Consider the following 27,330-nt stretch of genomic DNA (forward strand, 5'->3'; position numbering starts at 1 on the left):
GTAATCTGTAGTCTGTGGAAAGATGTGCAGGGAAGAACACTCAACATGTTAACTAATGTAATGTACAGTATATTCTGTAATGGCTCCCCGAATATGATGTCCCTATTCTGAATATTTTATGTTGAGTATAATGGTCTGGTCACTGCCAACCCCCCCCCCCCCCCTTATTAAACTTTAACTTTACTATTTCTTCAGTTTGCCCTATTAACATAGTGTTAGGCTTCTTTACATGAACAAGCCATAGTGATGGTGTCGCTCCTATTTGGCAAAAGAAAAAATGTTTTCATTCTTTAGAACATGCTGACATCTAGTGGTCCTCTGTGTGTTATGCTTGCTGAAACATCTCATTGTCTTCAGATCGTCCCATAGGAGATAGTGGTGGTCTGCTGCTGCCGCTCCTATTACACGGAGTGATAGACAGCAGACCATCGCTATCATTATAATTTATTTCAACATGTTGAAGGACACGAATCAGCCGACATTGTGTATTTTAACAGGAGCTAATAAGCCATGTGATTATTGGCCATAATGGCCTTAAGGGCTCTGATCTTGAAGATGTAGTCTCAGATGTAAAGGGGTATTCTCATCTCAACGAACATAGTAAATCTTGTAAGACTTGTCAAGTTAAATATTTTTGCTAATACAAGACATGTACATACAATAATGTATTTGTAAAAATATAAAACGTGACGAGTCCTCCCCAACTAACTATATTATTGGAGATAGGAATACCCCTGTAAGTTATTATAGGAACAAAAGATCAAAATCTGTCACCTGTCATTAGTCTCCAACAACCGAGCCACAGTGCAAACAAAATTACAGTTCTAGGCTATTAGTAGAACATTGATATTGTGTCGAATTGTTACACATACTATTTGTCAACTTTTTTTTTTTGTATTAAACTCAATAAGGCAACTCCCATTGTGGCATATCTATACTTCAATAATCCTGATGCTCCACAAAGGAGCAGGGTTTATGCCAGATTCAATCAAAAGTCGGCCTATTGGAAGTGTTCTTGGGCAATTTGGGCACATTCCGGGGGGTGATGCTTAAAAAATTTACCCAAATTTATTAACATTTATATATACATAAACTGCAAAAGCAAAAATTGCTGGGCCACCCCCAGTCTTGGCAAGAGAAGACTTATGTTCAATATTTTGTACAGAAAATGTGCGGTATATATTTGATCTTCAGGGAAGTTTATGACTGTCTGTGATGTGGGGAAACCCCTATGTGTTCAGAGTGACAATGGTGAGTCCAGTCCCATCGATAAACAACTATTCTCTATATATCTAAGCTGATTATTGATGTATGTACAGCTAGTGATGTATCAGTGTGTGTCTGGCTCCCATGGGACTCCTATGAGCTGAAATGTATTTTATGTACCATTTTCCAGCTCGCTGTGCAGAGTTACAGATCCAGTTCACAGAAGCCGTTTCTACAGTGGCTGAGCAGAAAGACTTGATCTCCAAACTAGAGCATGACCTGAGCACCATCCAGTCTATGTCGTCTGTCCAGCGACCAGATGCTGAGGTATCGCTTATATTTACAAAAAGCTCCATTTTGGTGACTTACACAACCGCAACCATATACCTAACACGGCACAAGCATTGACACAGATATGGCTATAATGGAATGAATAGACACAGCAATACAAATTATAATGCCATACACTATACTGTATATAATGTCTTCTACAGAATATCATTGGAAACCCTCATCCCCCTTTTAGCTGCTCCTCATATTTAAAACATTGTTTGTGTTCTGGCTATAAAATAGTCATCCTGTTTCTTATACTTTCCACAATAAAAACTTGTTTGGATAAAAAAAAAAAATAATAATAAGTGATCTGCTTAAATTAACATTACTTTATAACTAACAGGGAGCTGCATTGCCCAGCATGGAGAAGATCCCTGACCCTATTAAAGAGGCCACAGCCGTTTTCTATGGTAAGAACCATTTATCTGTTTTATGGAATATGCTATAGCGAAGAATCACCACAGTTCACAGATGGTTCTTACATAGGCACTGGCTTTAAAATGTTTCTATACAACATATCTGTTCATTATCTATGGTCATATACTTGTCGTATCTTCTTTTTACCTTGAAAGCCATGACACTTTCAGTGGATTTATTATAATAGAAACTACTGCCTGGTGTGTAAGGCCACACACTTAACAGACAATACTTTTCATGGGCTTGAGGGATTTTTATACCTAGTTTTGGTTACCTAGTTTGATGTAATGGTAAGTAGCTCACAAAATAATAGGATACATCATTTGGTTTCATAATGAAAGAAGTTAGTTAAATTTAAGTTTGGTTGTTGTCAGTAATCGTGGCAAACGTCCACAATACCAACTGACTGTGATTCGTTTCACCTTATATAAAACAACCTTAGTATTTTTTACACATTACATGGTGAAAAGGAAGATTAACTTGTGTTTTTTTAAATGAAAGTATGTATTGTATGTTTCCTGCAGGAACATAATTAACAATGTATACTTACCTGTCCCCGTGCCCCCTCAGCACTGCCTTTCTGCTCCTGAATCCCTGCCAGTCTCCAACAGCTCCAGCTCCCTCCACATCATGACCCAGGCTCAGGAATGCCCACTCAGTAAGTTAGTAACTGGGGCATGACAACACCGCAGTCACTGATTGGCTGAAGAGGTACTTTCCCCCAGGTCGTGACATACCAGGAAGCCAGGAGGAACTGGAGACAGGCACAGACAGGGAGCTGGTGGCACAGTACTGAGGGGGAAAGGAGGAAGTATACATTCTTTATAGTTTGCAATGGAGTATGAGTCTACATCCATGGAGTTAGAGAGTTCTCTCTTTAGCATGCTGTGCCCTGCCTGTAGTAGTAATAATGCTTGCTTCCTTATGGTCAGAGTGAGAGAAAATAACCCAAGTCTAGGTGGACTTGTAACTATTAGGGTATGTTCACATCTCGTATTTCGTCCTCACGTCGGGCTACACGTCAGGAATCAGTGCAAAAAGAATGCTGACAGGCAGCCCGGCATGCGGCCAACGGCCACATGACGGCCACATTGACTTAAATGAGCAGGACGGAGTCATTCTGTGACTGTGTTCTGCTCATTTGCGGGACGTACACGGCTTTTGTGCAGGACTCAAAAGCGTGGCCGACGTGAGGACAAAAAACGAGATGGGAACATACCCTAATTCGGAAATCACATCATTGATTCTTTGACTCATATATTATAGCTCTATTACTGTATAATTCCAGGTTACTCTGCAAATAATCCAATCCCTGAAGGACAGATGGACTCTCTTCTGTCGATCATATCCAGTCAAAGGGAGCGTTTCAGAGCTAGAAATCAAGAACTGGAAGCTGTAAGTCACCTTCTGCATCGTATTCTGTAGACAGAACAATGTGCTGTGCTCATGATCAAAGGACGTAGATATTCTCCCAGAAGCTAATTTCCTTTGCCTAGGATGGACAATAAGGCCATGTTCACACAACGTATATTTTCGTAAAAGTATGGCCATTGTTGCAATTTGCAACAACGGCCATATTTTTAACGAAAATATATGTTGCCTTGCCTGTACTGCAGTACCGGCCAGGATGATCTTTTCAGAGACTGTCCGGGTCACGGAACGACTGGTCTCTTACACTGTGTGAACATAGCCTAAGGGTGTACAATAATCTGGATAATTCTAGAATCTCTTCTGGCCCCCACCTCCATCAGTGGTCTGGTCCAATCTTCCCCAAGAAGAAAGGGTTGTCCTTTGTGTGGAGTGTGAGCAGTCTTGTAGTGTACATGTTGTAACATTTCTTTCCTTCTATAAGACCCGTATTCCCATATCCCATAATATATCTCCAATGATCTACAAACCTAAAACCTGCAGGGTTAACATTCCAGATTATCACATAGAGGTAGGAAAATGCCTTCATAGTGAACGGAAGTTAAACCAGCAATAAAAACACTGTAATATTAGCAACACACCTTCTCCCCCCCCCCTATTCCTGTTCTAACACATATTGTAAACTAGAAAGAGAGAAGGATAAAATAATCATATTTTTCTGCTTTACCACTTATGTGAATAGAGCTGCCTTAATTGCAATCCCTTGTGTGCAGTACCTGCTTCTTATAATAAATATTTTATGTCTGTCCATTTTTCAGTATTTCCTGCTCTCTTCATAGGGAAAAAAAATGATGTATTAGGCCTAATTCGCATGTTCAGTAATTTTTCAGGACCGTATATTATGTCCGCAATCGTCGTTCGTGATGTGGAAATTGCCGGTAGTGCAGTCGTATTTTTGTGTGTCTGAAAAAAAGGGAAGATGATAGAAATCTTTGTGCCCTAAATTTGTCTGCAATTGCGGATAAATTTACAGAACATGTAAATAAGGCCTGTTACTTTCTCTTTTTTATCAAGGGACAGCCCGTTCCCAGAGAACACATCTCCCTTGCTCTATGGGAAGAGGAAGATTTGGCAGAAGAATATTAACTATTTCAATCCAAATTCTTTTGCCTTTTTTATATAAAAAAATAGAGGACCACAAATGTTCCATGGTTTTATCTGCCGGACTAGTGAAGGACTTAGCAGTGTTACAGTGTCTTGGCTGTCTTACAAGGCAGTCATCAATAGGTGGCACCAGAGAGACAGCTTAGTTTCTTTTCATAGCTTTCCCAGGGAACATTCCCTACCTGTAGCTGGATCTCCTTGAAGAGAATCAGTGCTTTCCCCCTAATTCTAATCTTTCATTTATTTCGGCATCTAGCCCCATGTGAGAATACTTTCCACCCGCAATCATGATAGACATTTTGTACTCAGATCAGATGCTGAAAATGTCACATTCCAGATTGCAGGAATTACAGTATATCCGCTGTGTCCATTCTTACTGTTTTGTTTTGTCTCTTTCCAATGTAGGAAAATCGGATGATGCATCACACCATGAGGGCGCTTCAAAGTGAGCTGGATAACCTGAGAGCTGACAACATAAAACTCTATGAAAAGATTAAATTCCTGCAAAGTTACGCAGGCAAAGTGAGTTTATTTCTGAGTAATCTCAGAACAAGAACCTTTTACATGACATTACAGTATAGTTACTCGTTCATCTGTCTCTGTTCGCTATCTGAGCTATCTATTAAGACCAAATGCTCTGTCATTACCGTAAATCCAAAGAGCCACATAATCCCGTCTATGTAACCTGTTGTTTCTGAATGTTATACTCTACCCTAGTAATGCCTGAGCCTTTTAAACATTTTAGTGTTTGGCGTATGACCCAATAGCTTTCTTATCTTCCTTTATTTTCCTTAATAGATGTCAGGACTAAAGGTGAAAATAGTCACACAATACAATGGGGGAGATTTATCAAACATTCAAACATGGTGTAAAGTTAGACTGGCTCAGTCGCCCCTAGCAACCAATCAGATTCCACCTTTCATTCTTTACAGATTCTTTGGAAAAGGAAAGGTGGAATCTGAGCCAGTCTAACTTTACACCATGTTTAATAAATCTCCCCTAATGTGTCCAGTTTTAGACTAGTTTAGAATCATTTAAAAGATCCTTACAATATAGAATACAAAAGGATTTGTTTAATGCCTATTCTGGAATATATATTTTTTTTTCGTTTAAACATTCCCTTTTATAAGCTCTACCCACCTCTTTGTGTGCTGTACTTCCATTAGGCTAGGCTTACACTTGCAATGGAGCTCTCTTAATGTAAGTTACATTTATTTTGCAGGATGTGAGTGGACAAGAAAAAATCCTGAAAGCAGTGATTTATTTATTTTTTTTGTCCATTCAGATCCTGCAGAATAAAAGGACACCAGACAGAAACCCGGCAGATCCCATTGAAGTCAATGGAATCTCTAGGGATTCAGCTAGAGCTGTTAGTACCAATATTGGATAAAGCATCTGGCTCTGCTTCGTGGCCCCAAATGTACTCTGTGATAGAGCCACAGTGGAAATGAGAACCTAGCCATACATGTTATGCTGTATCATTATACATGTGAACCTGAAGATGCCATAACAGTGCCATGTCAGCGGATGGCGGCAACAAAACAGTTCATTGTCTTATTATAATCCAGCTGTCACTAAATACTGGGCACCCATGTAGTCACCAGGTCAGAAACTGAATAAGGTAATATTATTACTACATATCGTGTATTAAGAACTAGTTATAATTAGGGATGGTCCGAACTCTCCAAGGTTCGGGTTCGTATGAACCCGAACGCTCGGCATCAGATTCCCGCTGTCTGCCCACTCCGTGGAGCGGGTGGATACAGCGGGAGGACCGCCTGGAAAAATGGGACACAGCCTATGGCTATGGCTGTATCCCAGTTTTCCAGGCGGTCCGCCCGCTGCACGGAGCAGGCAGACAGCGGGAATCATCACCGAGAGTTCGGGTTCGTACGAACTTGAACCGGACTCGGTTCGGACCATCCCTAGTTATAATGCATCAAAGAAAGTACTGACTCATGGAGAAAAACTTTTGACATGTCAGACACATATCAAAAATTTTGATCGGTTGGGGTCACTGATCACTAGGTATAGCCAGTAGACGCATGCAGTTGTGCGCTTCACTCTGCTGACCTCGCAGTTTAATCCGACTCATTGCCAGAAACAGGCATTTTAAGTCGTATCAAGCAGCAAGCCAAGAAGCGAAGCGCCAAGCCGCGTGCTTCTCCTTGCTATATCTAATGACATCTACTAATCAAAGTGTGTGACAGTAGCGCTTTAATCCTTTTCTATGTGACCTCTACAGAACATTCTAGATGAAACTGTGTAAAACAAAGGGTGCCTTAGAACAGAGTCTTGGGCACTCTACTATACTACTCCATGTCACCTATTAATGCTAAGAGCAAACATGTAGCAGAATGTATATTTGGAGATCAAAAGAAAATTCTTTCTAGCAGTGTAAAAAATGTTGGTAAATAAAATATTCTCATTAGCTGGATGGAGGTTGGGTTTGAGGAGAGTGGACATAGCATAACCTGATTTTCATTTTTATGTAACTATATGATAAACTTTACGATATTTCTCTAACAGGGCAGTAAGAGCGATGACACTGAGCTGCGTTACTCCTCCCAATATGAGGAACGGCTTGATCCATTCTCCTCATTTAGCAGGAAGGTAAGTTTTTTGGTCAGAAAGTATCTTCTTTATTATCACGCATCAATATATCTTACAAAACTTTGCGGCTGAGGTTATGGCCCAGGCTGCGAGCACTACAAGACACACACAACATGACAGCAAGTGTGGCACTGCTTTTGGTAGAAAACAGTATTGTTTTTCTAATCTTAAACAACCCCTTTAAGAAAAATCCAGGCAATACATTCACTTTAAGCATGGCCAGGGTGCCTGCTGCGTTTCTGCTTTATCCTCATAGATACTCGATTTAAAATGGTTCTGCCATCAAGAAATATCCTATAAGGTCACTTGTAGGTTATCAAAGGAACCCATGAGGTCCCCTCTGAGTCTAGTCTAAGTGTAGGGCAACCAGTATTGGACTTGTTCAAGTACCTACCAGCACTCCTTACCATTTTTTTTATCACCGGATCATGGAGTTATGTCCCAGATCCACATTTGTTGATCTTTCTACTTGAGACTGTGATGTGTAGGGATGGTCCGAACCCACCGAGGTTCGGGTTCGGCTGAACCCGAACGCTCGGCATCGGATTCCCGTTCTGCCCGCTCCATGCAGCGGGTGGATACAGCGGGAGGACCGCCTGGAAAACTGGGATACAGTCTATGGCTATGGCTGTATCCCAGTTTTCCAGGCGTTCCTCCCACTGGATCCACCCGCTGCATGGAGCGGGCAGACAGCGGTAATCATTGTGGAGGGTTCGGGTTCGTACGAACCCCGTCCGAACCAGGTTCGGACCATCCCTAGTGATGTGGTTGGAGGGACAGACCGAACCCATGACTGGCTCAGTAGCAGCAGCTTCATGCACAGTAGTGGCCCAGACAGGAACTGTCCAGAGCAGAAGTAGTTTTCTATTAGGGATTCCCATACAAAGCCTCTCTTACTCAGGAGAGTTCCTTTCTCGGACAGAGGTGGCAGCAAAGAGCACTGTGTCAGACTGAAAATAAAACACAATTTTCTGCATGACATGTAGTAGCCAATAATTATAGGAAGACTGGAGATTTTTTAATAAAAGCAAATTACACATCTACATAACTTGCTAAAACCAGTTTATTTGAAAGAAAAAGATTTTCACTGGATAACAGCTGTCTGTGCTTATATGGCTGGGGGCGCAATAAAAATAAGAAACAAGCCTCGCTTACATTCCTTCAATCTAACCTAAGCTGCCAGTAGGATGTCATCCAGTTCCACATCTTCACTGCCTCTTCCTGCTTCATAGATTGAATTGTTTCACAGGAACTGCCTGTCAACCAATCACTAACAGAGGCCGGACGCTGCTGAGGCCACTGATTGGCTGAGCAGGCAGTTTTCACTGAGACAACTCAGAAGCCGAAGCATTGGGAGAAGGTGAGTATGACTTAGTTTTCTATTTTTATCATTCTGATTAATAATGGGTATCCTCTGACCTTCATTACACCTGTTGAGGTGGTGACACATCCAGATAGTGAATAAATGAGAAGTGATTGTAATGTAGTGTTTTGGTGGATTTTTGTCATGTGATTATAGGCATTATACTTTACTCTCAGTTCTTCTTTAGCTTATGTATTGTAGCAGTTTAGCGTATAGTTGAGGTTATCTCAGGACATGACTGCTGATGTATGTGATCACTAAGCCTAAAACCATAAGATAATACTATTCATTTTTAATGGTTGTGATCTGATGTTTGCTTGCACAAAGCTAGCTCCGAAAAGTAAGCAGAGTTTTATAGATCTTTTCCACAATAATAAGCGCACAGATTTACTTAGCGGTTGCAGTGTTTCTAACATATAACCACAGGATGTTTCCAAAAAGATTTTTAATGAAATGTGTTTCCGAGATTTGTGTATACAGAAGACATTTGTCTTTCCATTCGCAGTATAAAAGCTTTTCCTTTACCATTTATTGTCTTCTATTGATTGTTGCACTAGTTTTCTCAATCAACCAATGAATCTTCTAAACCCTGGCACAAAGTCAGACGCTGAAATGACCGCTGCCATAATAGGGAAAAATCTACTTGTGGTTTGCCACACCATCATGAGAGGATAAGAGTGAGCTGTAATATTTATATTGCTTTTTTGCTTACCTTGTCCTCTGGCCTGGAGAAGCCCTCCCAGGTCTGGTTACGCAATATACAAACAAATTGTAGACTTTTAGCTAACATCCCATTAATTCATAAAAAAAAATGGTCTCTATGAAACATTAAAGGGGATATCCGGAGAGGAGGAATGGTCCTACCTTTTCTGCTTTTCAGTGCTTCACTTCCTCTCTCTTCCCATCTGTGCTGACACTTTTGCAGACAAAGGGGTGATGCATGTTGCAGGCAGTGATCACTAGCTGACCGATCTTACCAATGTTGCATCATTGGGCAGCCATTGCATGTTACGTGCAGGCATGATTTTACCTGCATGCAGTGCTTGCAGCCCCAGTACCATCCTCCCCCCCCCCCCTTTTTATCTGCATAAGTATCTGCATAGATATTTAGAGGGAGAAAGCGTAGCGCTGGAGAGCAGAAGAGGTAGGACCTTTCCTGCTCTCCAGATATTGCCAGATTATCTGGGATTAGAAAAAAAAGTTTCTTCCATAACCAGTAGCATGCTTGTTTCGGTGATTGAGGTAAATGGAGCTGAGTTATAATGCCACACACAACCTGAGCTGTGGCGCTGTTTTTGGAAGATGGCAGCTGTGCTTCTAACCTGTTAAAGTCACTCTGTACCCACAATCTGATCCCCCCCCAAACCGCTTGTACCTTCGGATAGCTGCTTTTAATCCAAGATTTGTGCTGAGGTCCGTTCAGCAGGTGATGCAGTTATTGACCTAAAAAACAACTTTTAAACTTGCAGCCCCGTGCCCAACGGCCACGGCTTAGATTGTGTATGCATTAGACTGGTACAACCTCTCTGTCCCTCCCCCCCCGCCCTTCTCCTCATAAGGAATGCTCCAGGCAGATTGTCTCCTATTCTCCTGTACAATGTTCAGACAGGAGAAAATGTTCCAGTGGCATTCCTAATGATGAAGAGGGTGGGGAGGAGGGACAGAGGAGTGGTGCAAAGTTAGGACACAGCTATTCTATTCTATTGGGCACGGGGCTGCAAATTTAAAAGTTGTTTTTTAGAACAATAACCGCATCACCTGCCAAACGGACCCCAGGACAGATCTTGGATTAAAAGCAGCTATCCAAAGGTACAAGCGGTTTGGGGGGGGACAGATTGTGGGTACAGAGTCGCTTTAAACTTCCACCCATATCTCCAAGTAAAAGGATTTTTTTGCCTTTTTCCCATCAGAGAGGAGTCTATGAGAGAAAATTAAAGCAGGCTCTGAGTGTGGTTTATCTCTCCCACAACAAAGGGGTCAGGCAGTGATTTTCCATCATGCCCGACCCCAATCACCACTGACATTATCTGTCGAGGATCATTTGTGAGAGGTGCATACACCATAGAATAAATATATTTTTCCTCTTGGGGAGGCTACTTTGCATATGGTTAATTTTCTAACCATGTGTAATTATTGATCATCATTAGTTATTACATAGATTATTGGTTAATGTCTTCTAGTTCATCAGAAGCCTTCTTGGGATAGGTCTGCAGTGTTACCCCTGCACCCAGGGGCGTAACTAGAAATGGCTGGGCCCCATAGCAAACTTTTGATTGGGCCCCCCCCCCGCCCCGCCCCCTCGATCGACCATTACGCCATCAACACACTCAGCTCTACACAGGTTCTGTACACCATATACATTACAGTGCAGTTATATCAGGTGACTCACAGGGGATGTCTTCTCTGATCAGAGTTCTTTACTTTTCATCTTCTTCTCCATCCGTCCTGGGCCATTAGAACTTCTCCGAGCCACAAATCCACAGAATCTTCCAGACAAACATATTAGACTCCTCACTCTGGCACCATCCTCATCTCTCTACACACTGCACATCTGTATTGGCCCCTTTACACCCTCATTTAGTGGGTAGCCCTGACACTGTGACCCCCTTATAGTATATGCCCCTCTGTGTATTCCCCCTTACAGATGTCACTCGTGTTGGCCCCTTATAAATGACCCCCCTGTGTTGTCCATTCCCCTTATAGATGGTCCCCCATGTTTTACCCCTTATAGATGCCCCTCATGGTGTCCCCCTATAGATGCCATCTCATTTGGTCCCCCTATAAATGCCCCCTTATGGTGTCCCCCAATAGATGTCCCCTGTGTTATCCCCCAATAGATGGCCTCCTATATTATGTCCCATAGATGCCCCCTGTATTATTCCCCATAGATGCCCCCTGTATTATCCCCCATAGATGCCCCCTGTTTTATCCCCCTATAGATGCCCCCTGTATTATCCCCTATAGATGCCCCCTGTATTATCCCCTATAGATGCCCCCTGTATATCCCCCTATAGATACCCCGTATTATCCCCTATAGATGCCCCCCCCGTATTATCCCCTATAGATGCCCCCCTGTATTATCCCCTGTATATCCCCCTATATTATCCCCTGTATATCCCCCTATAGATACCCCTGTATATCCCCCATAGATGCCCCCTGTATTATTCCCCATAGATGCCCCCTGTATTATTCCCCATAGATGCCCCCTGTATTATCCCCCTATAGATGCCCCCCCCTGTATTATCCCCCTATAGATGCCCCCCCCGTATTATCCCCCATAGATGCCCCCCCCCTGTATTATCCCCCATTGATGCCCCCTGTATTACCACCCTTTGCAAAGCAGATAAAAAAACAAAAACACAACTCGCCTAACTCCCCTGTCGGCTGTCTTCTCCTCTTCTCCCGGGGGGCTTCCTGGAGGTGTCCTGGGGATTCCCGGGCAGCACAGGTGACAGGCTCAGCGTCTGCCGGGGCAAGTACTTCCGGCGCACGGAGCGCGCCCGCATCAGTCTAACAAGCGCTCCTGTGCCGGAAGTACAGGCCGGGGGCGGACGCTAAGCCCGTCACCTGTGCTGCCGGGACGGCAATACGGTGGTGGCAAGGGGGGGTAGCACAGGTACCAGGGAGCTCAGCGTCCGCCCCCGGCCTGTACTTCCGGCAAAGGAGTGCTTGTTAGAGATGTTCCGTGCCCCGGAAGTACTTGCCCCGGCAGACGCTGAGCCCGGAATCCCCGGGACACCCCGGACCCCAAACAGCTGCAGCACCCGGAAGGCCTCCTCAGCCGCCGGGTGCTGCAGGCTATGTAAGCTCCGCGTCACGGGCCCCCTGATGCGGCAGGTCCTGCTACGGCGGTAGTTCCGCCAGTGCCTGCACCTTCATATACTAGTGATGTAAAACTACTGTATGCAGCACATGTAGGTAGCTGAGGCAGGACACATCCATGGAAGACCAGAACTAAGCATCTGCTCTAGTCACATCCAACTTTCAACTAATAAAACATTTGATGCACTTAGTTTTATACCTAAGGCAATGCTTAGCTTTCTGTAATTTTATATAGCCGATGAAGCTACAAACTAAATTTTTATATTGTAAACCTAAGTGGTTTATAAGTTATTAACATCTACAACTGGGGGGGAATATACATGTCATACTTTGCATTATTGCCACCTTGTCACATAGGTGTGCTGATATACAATGTAGTCATAACCTGCCAAACGTGCAGAATCTATAGAAGTCTGTCAGAGTCTCCTTCTTATCTTGCTGGTGATAAGGATCAGACTGAGCAGGTTGTACAGTGACAGCTGCATTGATACTGTGCAGGGCATTGGGAGGAGGCACTATGACATTATTAGAGGCCCTGCGCTCCTCATGTGCTTGCCTGCCGCTTCTCTCAATGTACCGGATCTGCTGATGTTATTCTCATCCTTCCATTACCTCAAGTTTGTTGTTTTCAGACTTTTCCTTTTAGTAAATTTGCACCATAATTTTTTTTGTGGAAAACCCATTTTCTAAGCACACAGACTGGTATAATAAAAATCAGACACTTGACAAGTGTAATGATGTCAGTGCTATTATCTGCGTAGGTTCCGGATTCATTTTAAGGCATAAATGAAGGTTAATGGATCTTTATTTATGAGCAAATTAAAATTAAACCTTTGTGATCATGATGATGATGACAATGATGAATCCTAATTAAGATTGTCTGGGAATCCCATCCGTTTCTATAAACCCATATAGTCTGGAGATCAGATGTTAGATTTTATGAGCAAACTGAATTGAAAGCAAAGCAATTCAAGAGAGAGAATAGATTTTAGTGTATGGCCAAATGCAGTCTAAAGTGAGTGAGCATTATCACACTGAAATCTACATGGATGTTGTGGGTTTTTTACGCTTTTTGCATGTATTTTTTTGTTCACTGCCCAAGAGTAAAGTGGCACACCTTCTGTACCTATCCTAGCCCTTGGCTCATTGCACCTCAAAAATTCTCTACCTCAAACCATGCCTCTGGTACCTGATCCTATGTTCTTTCCTTATTTAAAGCTGCTGTTATATGCCATACAGATGCTTTGTTGGGCTGAAAGTTAACAGTTTGCTTTCCTATTGCAGGAGCGGCAGAGGAAATATCTTAGCTTAAGTCCATGGGATAAAGCAACTCTCAGCATGGTGAGTAACTGCACATGTAACTTGTGTGAATAGATGGGCCTTAAAACTTTGCAGTAGCAAGTCCACAAGTTAATGGTCCCCATCATATCACATCACAGTATATTGTTACATTATTATTTACATTAAAGGGGTTGGCCACTTTATAGTAAAATAGGTCAGTGTACAGTATAAGTAAGTATATTTACTGACAGCAGCTCTCTGTGTACCCTATAGAGCTAAAGTCACACTCCCCTCCTCTAGGCTGGGCTGCCCTGCTCTGTGGTGTTTTTGTCAAAAAGATGGCTGACATGGAAGAGCATGTGACCATGCCCCGCCCTCCCCATAGGCATATACAGGCTCAGTGTTGGACACTTGGGGGCGGGGCATGGTCACATGCTCTTCCGTGTCAGCCATCTTTTTGACAGAAACACCACAGAGCAGGGTTGCCCAGCCTAGAGGAGGGGAGTGTGATTTTAGCTCTACACTTACTAACACTGTACACTGAGCAATTTTACTATAAAGTGGCCAACCCCTTTAATTACTGCTATGGGATTAAAAGTAGATGGCCTCCTGCCTGCTGCCCCACTATAGTAGATGGCCCAGTGACTGATGTCCCACTATAGTAAATGCCTCCCTGCCTGCTTCTCCACTATAGTAAATCATATGTCTCCCTGCCCGCTGCCCCACTATAGTAAATGTCTCCCTGCCCGCTGCGCCACTATAGTAAATGTCTCCCTGCCCGCTGCCCCACTTTAGCAAAATGGTCCCCTGGCCACTGCCCCACTATAGTAGATGGCCCCCTGGTTTCTGCCCACACTATAATAGATTGCCTCCTCACAGCTGCCCCCACTATAGTAGATGGGCCTCTGGTTGCCCCCCCCCCTGCTGCTGCTTCTCTTCTTGCAAGGCAGGTCCTTTTCTGTCTTCTACCGGCTTAGTGGGTGCTACTGACGCTGCCTGCGCGGGAAGTCCTGGCTGTCTGGAGCATAAATTGCGTGTGCCTTGAAGGTTGAATAAGTTGAATGTATTAGTTAGTATGATGTGGGTGGTTTGGATAGAATGGGCCCTCCCAGGAGCCTCGGGCCCTGGGCAACCGCTCAAATTACCCACATTACAATCCACCACTTTGTGCCGCACGTTCATGTGTATGGGGAAGTTGGGAGAAATAGCTGTCGACCAAATGACTATTCGCCCAACAGTTATAGAAGATATATGGCCATGTAAAGGTTGTCCTAGATTGTCTAAATTCCTAGATGTTCCCTGCAGCACATCTCACCTATGAATTACTCTATTAGATGGACAATTACAGCAGAAGCCTAAGCCAGGTTCCATTCTTATCAGCCAGAATACATCTTTATTTAACTATGCGCCTGTGATGTTTTTCTTTGCTTTTATTACTTTTTATAGGGACGGCTTGTTCTTTCCAATAAGGTGGCCCGCACAATTGCGTTTTTCTATACCCTATTCCTGCATTGTCTTGTATTCCTGGTAAGTAACAGAATGCATTATCAAGTTCTTGTATAATAAAAATGGAATACACTCACAATAATAATTATTATTAAAATCCCAAAATACTGTCTGAAGTTCATGCTGCCCAAACTAAAGGCAGCATAACTTCAACACAAGCACCCTAACTACACTGCAGTATGTCAGCTTTAAGGGTATGTTCACACGTTGTGAGATAGAAGCAGATTTCACAGACACATTTAGGTGCAGGAAATCTGCTGTGGATTTGCAACCTGTGGACCTCAGTGGGTCTGAAGCATTTATACAAATCCACCACTAACTTGCAACTCTTCATAACATGTTTACTCCGTGTGATACAGGACTAGTAGCACCTGCCTTACTGTAGAGTGGGGTACAGAATACACAGCCCTAGGAATCTACTAACATTAAGCCGGGAATGCATAAATCATCCTCTTTCTATAGCAACCCTACAGTAATAGTGTAAGGCACCATAGAAAGCATGCAAGGAGACCGGACATCTGTCAAAGATATGTGTCACTGCTCCTTACAAAGTGCGCCATATAGCATGCTGTAGTGCGCCAACTATAAAGTTTGTGCAGGCTACACCTGGCTACAGGAAACAGTGGTGCACTATGCTATAGCCTGCAGGGGTAAATGACCACTTACTATATCTCTTCACATTGCATCTGTCAATCGTTTGACACCGGGCACATGGAGTGTAGGGAAGAAACAGAGTCAGGGGTCAAATCTAAAATCCAAAGAAGAATTTGACTACAATATTAGCAAAACTCCCCAAATCATTTTTCCCTCGATTTTTAAGTAGGTGGCAGGACTGTAGGAGTCAAAAAGCTTAACAATAACATGAATAAAAAAAGAAATTCTACAACTTTGTACCAACCCAAGCATGTCCCTCAGGTTATGTTGTGCATTAGGCCCCCAACATAATCTTCGAGGAGGGGAGTAGATATTGCCATACAAAATACCCAACTATCCCCCACACTAAGAGTACTATTACACGGAACGATAATCTGGCCGATTATCGTTCCGTGTAATAAAGACAACGATCAGCCGATGATCGAGGATATAGGTTCTGACCTATAATCGTCGGGCGCCGACCGTGCATTGCTATGTGTGATAGCGGTGCGCGGCAGACGCTGACGATATGCAAAGAGGAATACATACCTATCCAGGCTGCAGGGCTCTGCAGCCCTTGTTAAACGATTATCGGCTTGTGTAATAGGCCCAGTAAACAAGCGCCGATCTAGCAGATCGGCACTCGTTTACAGGTATTATCGGGCCCCCATAGGCCTGTGTAATACCACTCTAAGGGTCTTATTAGACGGGCTGATAACAGCGCAATCAGTAATGTAAACAAGCACCAATCTGCTAGATCTGAGCCTTTTTTGAGCCTATTACACAGCTCAATAGTCATTTAGCAAGGGCTGCACGAACATCGTTAGCTATGACTGTGCAGCCCTTGCCCTAAACTGTATAAATTTCCTCTCCACACTCTTGTGTTCTTCTGCCCTCTCCTTATGTACAGTAACAGATATATGTAAGTTAGAACTTTTAGTGAATACTTTTTAAGGAGGTTAAGATAATAAGTTACACCCTCCCCCACCTATAAGCCAGATCTGCCTGGTAGGTCACATACAGTGTCGGGATTGATATGTTGCCTATTGATTTTTCATCAATGTCTGTAATGAGAAAACCCCTGTAAATGAATAGGCCCATTTTGTTCCTGTAACGCTGAATATATTATTTTTTTAGGTCTTGTATAAAACCGCTTGGAGTGAAAGCGTGGGAAGAGATTGTGCTGCTTACTGTGCAAAGAAGTAAGTGAACACCAAAAACTTTGTGGTGTTATATAGGAATTGTGGTGTTTTTGCATTGTTAGAACGTTACAGAATAGCATAGTGTTACATTTTATCCTATATTCTCTTTTTCTGTTCTTCTCTACTTTCTTGTGGCAAACTTACATAATAGATGCAAGCTATAACTGTTGCCCTGATAGTTTGTGACAGCTTGCATCATGCCCTACTTATGTTCTAACATAAAGAATTTACATTTCCATTGCCGCTTTTCTACATCGCACATTATTCCCATGGATACAGTTAGACATGTGCAATCATCATCTACCATTGGAGCCTGCTTATAATAAATTAGATCACATCATTACAGATGAATGCTGTAAAGTAGATGAACGAACAGGTGAACATGGGTCAACCTGCAACCTAGACACAATATCAAGGCTGGGGCTCATTGTATCCCCTACCCTTCTATTGGAAAGCCTATATAGTAAATGCAGCAACCTATGAACTCTCCACTGTCAATGGGATTTACCATTACAGAAAAGTACTCATGTTATCATGTTACAAGTGTTACTGAGACTATGTACTTCCTTACTTTTCCCATTGGAGATATCCATAGATCCAAAAATAGACAATTTCCTTTCAATTTTGGCACTTGATGCTGATGAAAATGGCTTTTTAAAAACCTAGAAAATGGAAGTTTAGAATAGAGGCCCATTTACATCTCACACTATTAACCAAAAGCATTATAAGACCATTCTACCTTACTTATTTCTTTCTAAATGTACGTTACATTGAAACCCTATACGAACCCCAGGCCAATGTAGCAAGAAGATTCAGAAGCTTTATGGTTTGGTAATATCAAAGTAATGTGGAACTAAGAACTATAGTTTCCTTTGTCGGTTACTGTGGACAGTGCAGTAAGTAGATGGCCGGATAGATTCCTAACGTCAAGTCTACGATAGGAGCTATTTTAGATGTCAGAGTATTACATTATGAGCATATCTCTAATGTAATGTTATTACAGGATCAGATCCATTTACAAGTAGTTTATACAATAGAGCAGTTTGTCTATATCTCAGCAGAATACAGGTGGTATTTATAGCATTATGAATGGTGTCCGCAATATGTCATGACAAAACCTATGATAACACTATTCCCCAAATGGAGGATGCTCTAATTGCAAATCCATTTGCAAATGAACATTCACAGTGGCTAGTTGCTGCTTTAGTCTGTCAAAAATGAAATATGCCAGGTTGTACAGTATATGGCACTATGGGTTGAGTTTGGAACACTTCCCACTTTGCACAGGCTATCTTTGATTTTCTTTTAAAATCCCCTTGATCTGCCAGTTTAGTGCACCTGGCTAATGAAAGTCTTATATGTATGGTAAGCTTAAAGTGGTTCTCTGGTGAAAAAAGAAAAAAATTCTCCATGGCTGGTGGTGTAGTAAAAATAATATAACAAGTTCCTCCTCTGCTGCAGTCCCAGTGTTTCCTGAAGAAGTAGGTGAGTGCCCACTGTCTATCCCCTCCTGGTCCCCCATTGTGTATCTGCAATCCCTGCTTCTGACATGATGCATCAGAGCAGGACCTACCCACTTAGCTAATCACTCTCTACACTGGTGTCCTGTGTTGGACAACAATTAATTGGGGACCAGGAGGAGTCAGTAGGAACTTACTAACCCTTCTGAGACACGCTGGCATTGTGTCTGGACAAGGAAAAAGAAAGCGCAGGGGGAGAGCAGAAGGTGCTATCTTAGGATCTGTGGGGGGACTGGGGTTGGTAAGTATGACTTTTTTTCTTTCTTAGAGCTGCCCTTGCCTTACTGTATATAAGAAAAAATGTAAGGAATCTATCAGCAGGTTATAGCAGTCTAATAGGGAATATTACAAATCGAGACATTTTTGTGTAAGAGATGCTTTATAGATATGATTTATAGCCCATTCAGTGCAATGGAGGTGATTCCTTACCCCTCCCCCAGTGCACTAAAATGGCCTGCACACTCCTCTATTGACACCTCCTCATAAATACTAAGGCCAGCCCTGTTCAGTAAGGGTTTCTGCAGAAGGGTGGCTCTGTATTCATTAGGGGGTATCACTAAGGGAGTGGGAAAAGCAGTAGTTGTGGTGGGCTGAGGGTTAAAGGATCACCCCCAGTGTGCCAAACAGGTAATTGGCATATCTAACATATCTCTTTGTAATGTTCCCTATTGCAATCTATCGGCAGGTTTGGATGCTTTTCCTTTTAACTTATGGCAAGCAGCGACATTGATTAATACCTCACAAATCTAGACTACTACGTGCATATAGCTTTTTAGGCCATGTTCACATGGCAAATCAGCAGCCAGTACTGCAGTACGAGCCAGGTTAACATCACTACTTTGTAATTGGAATGCGGGCACATTCAGGTGTGCCCATACTCTGATTAGCCATAGCAGATAATGTAAAGTACAGTTGGAGCTGCACTTTACATTGTCTGCACAGTCTATTTCTTGTGGCAGCTATTTAATGAATAGCGGCCACACAAAATAGACATGTGAGTTTTCTGTGCAGCTGCATGGAATCCCAGCCGGCGTGTATACAGTGTGTATACACTCCAGATGGGATTCCATAGTAGTTAATGTGATCGGCCACTGTGAACTATCAGCCGTTGTGTGAACATGGCCTAAAACTGTTTTAACAAACCCAATTTTGATACCATATGACTAATATGAATATACAGTATGACTACATAAGGGCCTAAATGTCATCTAAATGCATATTAGTTTCCTGTTATTACAGTGTCATTTTAATTACATTGGGAAATAGCCTGCAGTAATCCTTTCCTTGATTTTTTACTTCTAGATACGCTGACCACTTGCACAAATTCCATGAGAACGGAGAAAACGGAGCCATGTGGCAGGAGTAGAGAATCTTCAGTACGGGGGCGTCTTAATCCCTCTAGGACCAAATGACCGGATGTGTTTTTACAGGCTGCTTTCCCTGATCCATGCATTATGCACAGCTGCTTGACCTAGGCTAGCTTTACAATAGTGGAAAGTGGCAGACACAGGAGCTGAGAAAATGGACTACTTATACATATTTAACAAGGCAACTATCCATTTATCCTCTGCTCTGACTTAGTACTAAGTCAGTAGTAGAATTTCACTACTAGGCAGTTCTTATCATTTTTAACATCCGTTGAATTGAAAATATGGAACAGAAAGTGTCTGCATTACAGATAGATTTTATGTCTCGCAGCTGTATGGTGTTTACAGGCAATAATCAGCATTACAGATATGGTTGTATTGTCAGAGACATCACTAAGCAGAATGGAGATTGCATATTGCTAATCCATTATGTATGAAATAGTACAAAGGGTTAGAACTTTGTGTAGTGCTACAATAGTTGCATATAATTATTGTGGATTTCCCATTAGTTGTTTTGCAACACTACAGATCAACAAATCTCACTATATAGCCCTATTTACACCATGTTACAGAGCTCTAACACCAGAATACGCTGGGATACCTGCATAAAACGTATTGAACTTCTACTGTAGAGTACCATACACTTCAATAGACCAAATGTAACCTGCTGGTTTTTCTCTTTTACACACATATACATTTTGTAAGAGAGAGAAGCTTTCTTTCGAAATATAAAAACGACCCCCTTTATCCCGTCTTATTAATATTGCCCCTGTGTCTGCCATAACAAAATTTGTCAAGTAAATGAACTGGGATTTGTAAGCCTGAAACCCCATTTACCATCCCCGATAAGGACGCCTCTTCTTTACTGGTGTCAGCCCATTGACGGGTTGCTATTTTAATGGGAGGGTACACTAAGATGTTAGTCAATAGCATGGTTCATTAGTAAAAGTTTATCAATGGCTGACAGCTTTGCTAATAGAGAAATAATCAATAATTGGTCAGATATGTGATTTCCTTCCTTGCATGTTTAGGAAAGGTTTTAATTAAAATGCAAATGAATTTCTTCTATAAATGCAAATGAGTTATCTTATTTTCTTATGAATCACATTGCCTCAGTTAGATGATTTATATATATCCTAGATGTCTAAACCGCCACTTCTCACAGACATCTTGAGTTATGTTGGCGTAGGGTAGCAGATATGTATACCTTATACCATCTAGTATGTATATTCTATGCAGATAAAAAAAAATAAGGATATGTATGGAATACAGTGGGCTATAGGTTCCTTTTAGGCTTCTTTAATGATAATATGTAATTCTCAATATTTAGCGACAAGCACTCCTCCTATAAGATAATGAAATACTGCACTGAGATTGACAAGAAGGATGTCAACTCGCTAAGTGCATGTCTACATTAGCAATCAATAATCTGATGTTTCTGGTTTGCGAAGATTAAACACAAATTCAGATTCATGATGAGGTTTTAATGATTTAAAGGGTACAGTTGCAAATGCACATTTGATTCAAACATAAAATGTATCTTTTTTTTTGGGAAATATAATAAAGTTGGTGTGGAACAAGCTATTGTCTTGTGCTGTTTGTATATACAGGTGATATTGTGTTGATTTTCTTCAGTGGATTCTGTAACAAAAGAGCTGCATAGTCACCATACATGTGGGGCCACTTCTCCATAGATTCAGGTGCATTTTTGTTCTAGTCCCCTGTTCACTAGTAATCTGTGCCTATGGGGCGTGAAGGGGGGGGGGGGGCGGCGATTGGGCATGTGGGGGTTTAAGGGGGCCGGGGCTGTAAGCTGCGGGCGGCCGGCCGGCGGCGGTGCAGGGGTTAAAGGGGCCGGGTCCCATGCAGGCTGCGGATCCGCTGCGTGTATGGGACCCATTGAGCTTCACAGTACAGGATGCTGATTTCGCTGCAAACTCGCAGCATGAAAATTCGCTGCAGATCCTGTAGGTGTGAACGCACCCTAAGACACCAAAACAAATGGCATAAATTACTAATAAATAGGGACCAAGAAAAAGACACCTGAATCAGTGGAGCAGTAGAGTGGTATGGATGTCAGGGCATGTTTTTACAGAAGCCACAGATTCTCATTCATGTAACTTTTAGGGATACATCTTCAATAAATTTATATATATGAATTCATGCAAAAAGGGATTTCAGTGTGCCGGCACTAGCTGCCCTGACTAACACTGGCAATTTGCCAATTCTTGCAGGCTGCACCTGGACTTGCCACTGCTTAAAGGGACAAGTCCCGTGCCAGCCTGAAAATATCAGTAAGTCAGTCTAGGTATTGAAAGTGACAGGAGCGATATCATTGTTGCAGAAAGGAAATGCAAACATAACAAACAAATATCTCTAAAACAGGAGCAAACACTACCCCAATATACACCAAACATACAAAGGCATAGAAGGATTTGTCGACTTAAGCCTTAAATTGAACTGTGCTTTTTATCATCAAATTGTTGATTTCATTGCACCAATGTCGCACACAAGAGTAGACAGAAGTGAGAAGAGGGCAAGGAGAGAATAAGGCAAAGATCCCAATTTGAAAACTTAGGGCTGTATTACACGGCCCGAAATTTCATTGCTCCTCATTACCTTCTCACTGTCGGTGCTATTACAGGGAGAAGGGGGGGGGCACAGGAGAGGCGGCCCATAGGACAGAGCGGCGGTCTGCTGCTGCCACTCCTATTACACAGAGTGACAGCCAGCAGACCACCACTATCAGCATGTGGATTTTAGGTCATGCTTTAAATCAGCAATCAGCCGACATTGTGCAAACATAACCTATTACATGAAAGGAATATCAGCCAGAACGGCCGATAATTGCTTCATGTAATAGGACCCTAAGAGTATGGGAGTATCACCCATCTAGTCACTTACAGAACATTTATCCCTATCAAATCTTCTGTAAGCCATTAGAAAGATCGTATTAAGAATATAGAGCAGACATTCAAGAAATATCCCCAAACCTTCCACCTATTAGGAATTACCCCTCTAAGAGGGCTTTAAGGAACCGAGCATTACATATAGCAAAGCAACTTCAGAAAAGCACTGCACACTTGATACTTTTATACTTTTTGCCATACCCGCCAATCGTGTTTAAGGATTAAGGGGCTCGTCTGACCGACCTCCCACAGGTGATGCCGGTGGAGAAAGAGGGCGGGCTTGATAGAAAATCACATCCCAATCCCTTTGTTTTGGGAGAGGTAAGCTGCAGCAAGAGCAGGCACTCTATGGGAGAGATAACTGATGGCTGAACAATCATTCAGCCATCAGTTATTGAAGGTGTATGGGGACCTTTACAGTATTAAAGAGAGAAAATATCTTCCTTAACATTCCCCCCAGATATGAAAAGTAGAGCCTCTATGGTCTCTGCATGGCCAATATCGATCCAAGGTCATCAGAAAAATAGAACAGAAGACAATCAGGCTCCTATACTTATCCACTAGGTCTCTGGTCCTCAACATTGAATATTTCTTTGTGCTTTTTCAAAAGAGCTTGATCTGCACTTCAAACCCCAGTCCGCTTTGAAACCTTTGAAAACACCTATTAATGTAGGATCAATAACTGTGTAAATGACTATAAGAAATGTCCCCACATATCAACCTAAACCAGACTACATCAAAAAAATATATGGGGAACCCCAATTGATGAAAAATAAGATCAAAACATTAGTTAACAAAATAATATTTACTTAATCACAGAAAAACAACACATAAAAACAAGACCTGGGAAGGTGGGAGACCAAGTTGCTGGGACAAGTTATTTAAAGTGCCAATGCATCCATATACATAATATTGTAAACTGTATACTATAATTCATCCAGCAAAAAGTGCATAGTAAAAAGTGCTAGTGCCAATTGCTACAGTACGCTGATAAGAATCACATACATATAAACAATTACATATGGATGACAGAGTAGTTACCAGTATGTAACACAGGTCCCAGTCCATTAGTCCCCCACCTCACACTCCAACGCTGTTTCGCTCGCCTAGCTTCGTCAGGGAGTAATTGGGGTCCAGGGGCCTTACATATACATCCAGTGGAAATGATTGGCCGATATATATGTGTAACACCTGGGCCGCAAAATACCTGACGATCCTGTGACACCGAGCGCTGCACGCCCCGAGCCCGCCAGGCGGAAGCGACGTCAGGCGTGATTACGCCATTCGCCACCCACGCCACTCGCTCCAGCGTCTCGGCGCATCCGGCGCATGCGCACCGGATCGCACACAACCCGGCGGCCATCTTGAATGTGGGAAAAGCATTCCGATTCATCTTATTTTCAGCACTGGCACTTTTATCACACTTGCACATTGCACCTTGCACTTTTCTCTGTTTTCTTGTGCACCTAGTTTGTTGTTGCACAGGTCACTTTAGTTTTCTCTTCTTGACAAACTGTTTATATGCTGCTTTGGATTATTATGTATCATGGACCAGTATTTTGCTCATTCCATACTGTAACTCAATTTGCCCACAGTTTTTCCCACATCCAAGATGGCCGCCGGGTTGTGTGTGATCTGTTGCGCATGCGCCGGACAGGCTGAGACGCTGGAGCGAGTGGCTTGGGTGGCGAAGGGCGTAATCACGCCTGACGTCGCTTCCGCCCGGCAGGTTCGGGGCGTGCGGCGCTCGTCGTCACAGGTTAGCCAGGTATTATGCGGCCCAGGTGTTACACATATATAGCGGCCAATCATTTTCACTGGATGTATATTTAAGGCCCCTGGACCCCCACCTCATTACTCCCTGACGAAGCTAGGCGAGCAAAACTGCGTTGGAGTGTGGGTACTAGTGGACTGGGACCTGTGTTACATACTGGTAACTACTCTGTCATCCATATGTACTTGTTTATATGTATGTGATTCTTATCAGTGTACTGTAGCAATTGGCACTAGCACTTTTTACTATGCACTTTTTGCTGGATGAATTATAGTATACAGTTTACAATATTATGTATATGGATGCATTGGCACTTTAAATAACTTGTCCCAGCAACTTGGTCTCCCACCTTCCCAGGTCTTGTTTTTCTGTGTTGTTTTTCTGTGATTGATTAAATAAATAAATATTATTTTGTTAACTGATGTTTTGATCTTATTTTTCATCAAATGGGGTTCCCCATATATTTTTTGTGTAGTCTGCTTTGAAAGCTTTGCCTAGGACAGGGGTGTCAAACTCAGGCCCTACAGCTGTTGAAAAGCTACAATCCCCTTCATGCCTGGACAGTAGTTTTATAACAGCTGAAGGGCCTGAGTTTGACAGCGGTGGCCTAGGAGATACTTTGCTGATGCAGTACAACTATATTGTGTCTTATTGCTTTGCTTAGTGGTGCCATGATGTATGACCCCTGACATAAAAATGATGTCTTCCACAACCTCACCATTATAAGGTTGGCTGTTGCTCATCAACTTCAAGTAATGGTCCTTTTACACGGGACGATTGAGCGTTCGTTTTTGCACGATAACGGTCAAATTCGAACGATAATCGTACGAGTAAACGCAACGAACGATCAAACGACGAGCAAAAAATCGTTCATTTTGATCTTTCAACATGTTCTCAAATCATCGTTGATCGTTCGCAAAAAAATCGCAGATCGTTCCGTGTAAACATTCTTTCAGCGATTTCACCTATGTTTGAGATAGGCTAAAACGATCGCATAGCGAATTTTCCGTATGATGTATCGTTCCGTCTAAACGCTGATCGTTATAAAAAAAAAAACATTGTTCATTCAAAATCGTTAATCGTGCGATCAGGCGAATTAGCGCACCGTGTAAAAGTACCATAAGCCTCCCATACAGCTGTTTCAGTTAATGACAGTGATTCAGGCTTTGTTCACACATGACTTTTACCTTTCCTTAAAGTGACACTGTTGTTTGGAAATACTTTTAACATGTTGTAGAGATACGTCAAAAGTTTTGATTGGACCGGGTTTAAATGTTCAGGCCCATACCGCTCATGAGAACAAGGTGGGAGAAGACTGCCCAAACAACTTATTAGCAAAGTTAAAGGGGTTGGCCACTTTATAGTAAAATAGGTCAGTACAAAGTATTAGTAAGTGTGCTCAATGTATATACTGACAGCAGCTCTCTCTGTACCTCATAGAGCTAATATCAGACTCCCCTTCACCAGGTTGTGCTGCCCTGCTCTGTTTTGTTTCAGTCCATAAAATGGCTGACATGGAGGAGCATGTGACCATGCGCTGTACAATGTGTCCTCCATAGACATATACAGGCTCAGTGGTGGACACTGGGGGGCGGGGCCTGGTCACATGCTCCTCCATGTCAGCAATCTTATGGACCAAAACACCACAGAGCAGGGCAGCCCAACCTGGAGGAGGGGAGTCTGATATTAGCTCTATGAGGTACACAGGGAGCTACTGTCAGAATATACAGTGAGTACACTTACTAATACTGTACACTGAGCAATTTTACTATAAAGTGGCCAACCCCTTTAATAAACTACTAATATCATGGAAACTGCACTGATGACGAAGGGAAGTAACTTACCTTCATCCTCAGTGCCCCTGTGTGCTATAGGAACATATCAGCATGCGAGAGACACAAGTTCTATCCAAAACCAAGGGCTTTTTAAACATCTCTTTGGGACTTTTTGTATATACCTTTCACGGATATATGAAAGGTACCATTGATCTCTTTACCCAAACAGTGTCAGACATTTGGTTGAATGTAAACTAGGAACTTTAAGTGCGGCAAACATTTTTTTGTACACTTCTCCTAATCTGTGCCCTCACACTTTCCTGTCCTAAAGCTCTACAGGCAGTCCCTCTTACATTAAAAGAGAAACAGATCGCTGATCTTAGGGAGACCAGCCAAACGACAACACTGACGGCTGCAAGTGAAAGCGCTTAAAGCAGTGAAGTCCTAGGTGCATTGCCCCCTGGGAAACATGAATATGCAAAAGAGGAGCCCGTGGAGCCTCATCAAAGAGTCTCGAAACACAGGACTAGCCAGATATCCCTCCAGGAAGGACCCAGCCAAGGGGTGGCTCCTGTAAGGAAATCATCAAAACCACCATATTAAGTGGCCCTATAAGTCAATGTCATGACAAAGGAAAAACCAAGGCCAGGTAACCATCAACATACAGCTGTTTCGGGGTGTTGCCCCTCATCAGTGTGGAGCAGGATTCTGGCTAGGTGGGAGCAATGCCTAATAGAGACATAAAATAAACAGATTGCTGAACTCAGGGAGAACAGCCAAACGACAACACTGCCGGCTGCTAGTGAAAAGCGCTCAGTACAATGAAGTCCTAGGTCCTTCCTGGAGGGATATCTGGCTAGTCCTGTGTTTTGAGACTCTTTGATGAGGCTCCACGGGCTCTTCTTTTGCATATTTCTCTTACATCATGGCTTTGTTTTTGAGCGTATTGTGCATGAGACAGCAATGTGGATTTTCAAAAAAGTAAAAGTGTCTGAAGACTTTAGTCTATGTATTAAAAATAGTCTGTCTATAAAGGCCTGAAAATTACTGAGATACATTTCACTATACATGAAACTA

General features: G+C 42.6%; 1 protein-coding gene across 3 annotated transcripts in view; it reads left to right on the forward strand.

Annotated features, from left to right (window-relative positions):
• The window catches only part of CUX1 (cut like homeobox 1), a 267,930-nt gene extending 246,553 nt beyond the window's left edge, over nt 1-21,377 (forward strand). For all 3 annotated transcript variants that reach the window (XM_069945827.1, XM_069945826.1, XM_069945828.1), the window contains exons 15-23: nt 1,397-1,533; nt 1,883-1,949; nt 3,245-3,351; nt 4,894-5,010; nt 7,018-7,101; nt 13,571-13,627; nt 15,014-15,094; nt 16,844-16,908; nt 19,731-21,377. In XM_069945827.1, the coding sequence (XP_069801928.1) occupies nt 1,397-1,533; nt 1,883-1,949; nt 3,245-3,351; nt 4,894-5,010; nt 7,018-7,101; nt 13,571-13,627; nt 15,014-15,094; nt 16,844-16,908; nt 19,731-19,794 (779 nt within the window). In that variant the 3' untranslated portion in view covers nt 19,795-21,377. The remainder of the gene's footprint in view (nt 1-1,396; nt 1,534-1,882; nt 1,950-3,244; nt 3,352-4,893; nt 5,011-7,017; nt 7,102-13,570; nt 13,628-15,013; nt 15,095-16,843; nt 16,909-19,730) is intronic.
• Nucleotides 21,378-27,330: the final 5,953 nt, after the last annotated feature.

The sequence above is a fragment of the Dendropsophus ebraccatus genome, chromosome 11, assembly GCF_027789765.1.
Source record: "Dendropsophus ebraccatus isolate aDenEbr1 chromosome 11, aDenEbr1.pat, whole genome shotgun sequence".
Lineage (NCBI taxonomy): Eukaryota > Metazoa > Chordata > Amphibia > Anura > Hylidae > Dendropsophus > Dendropsophus ebraccatus.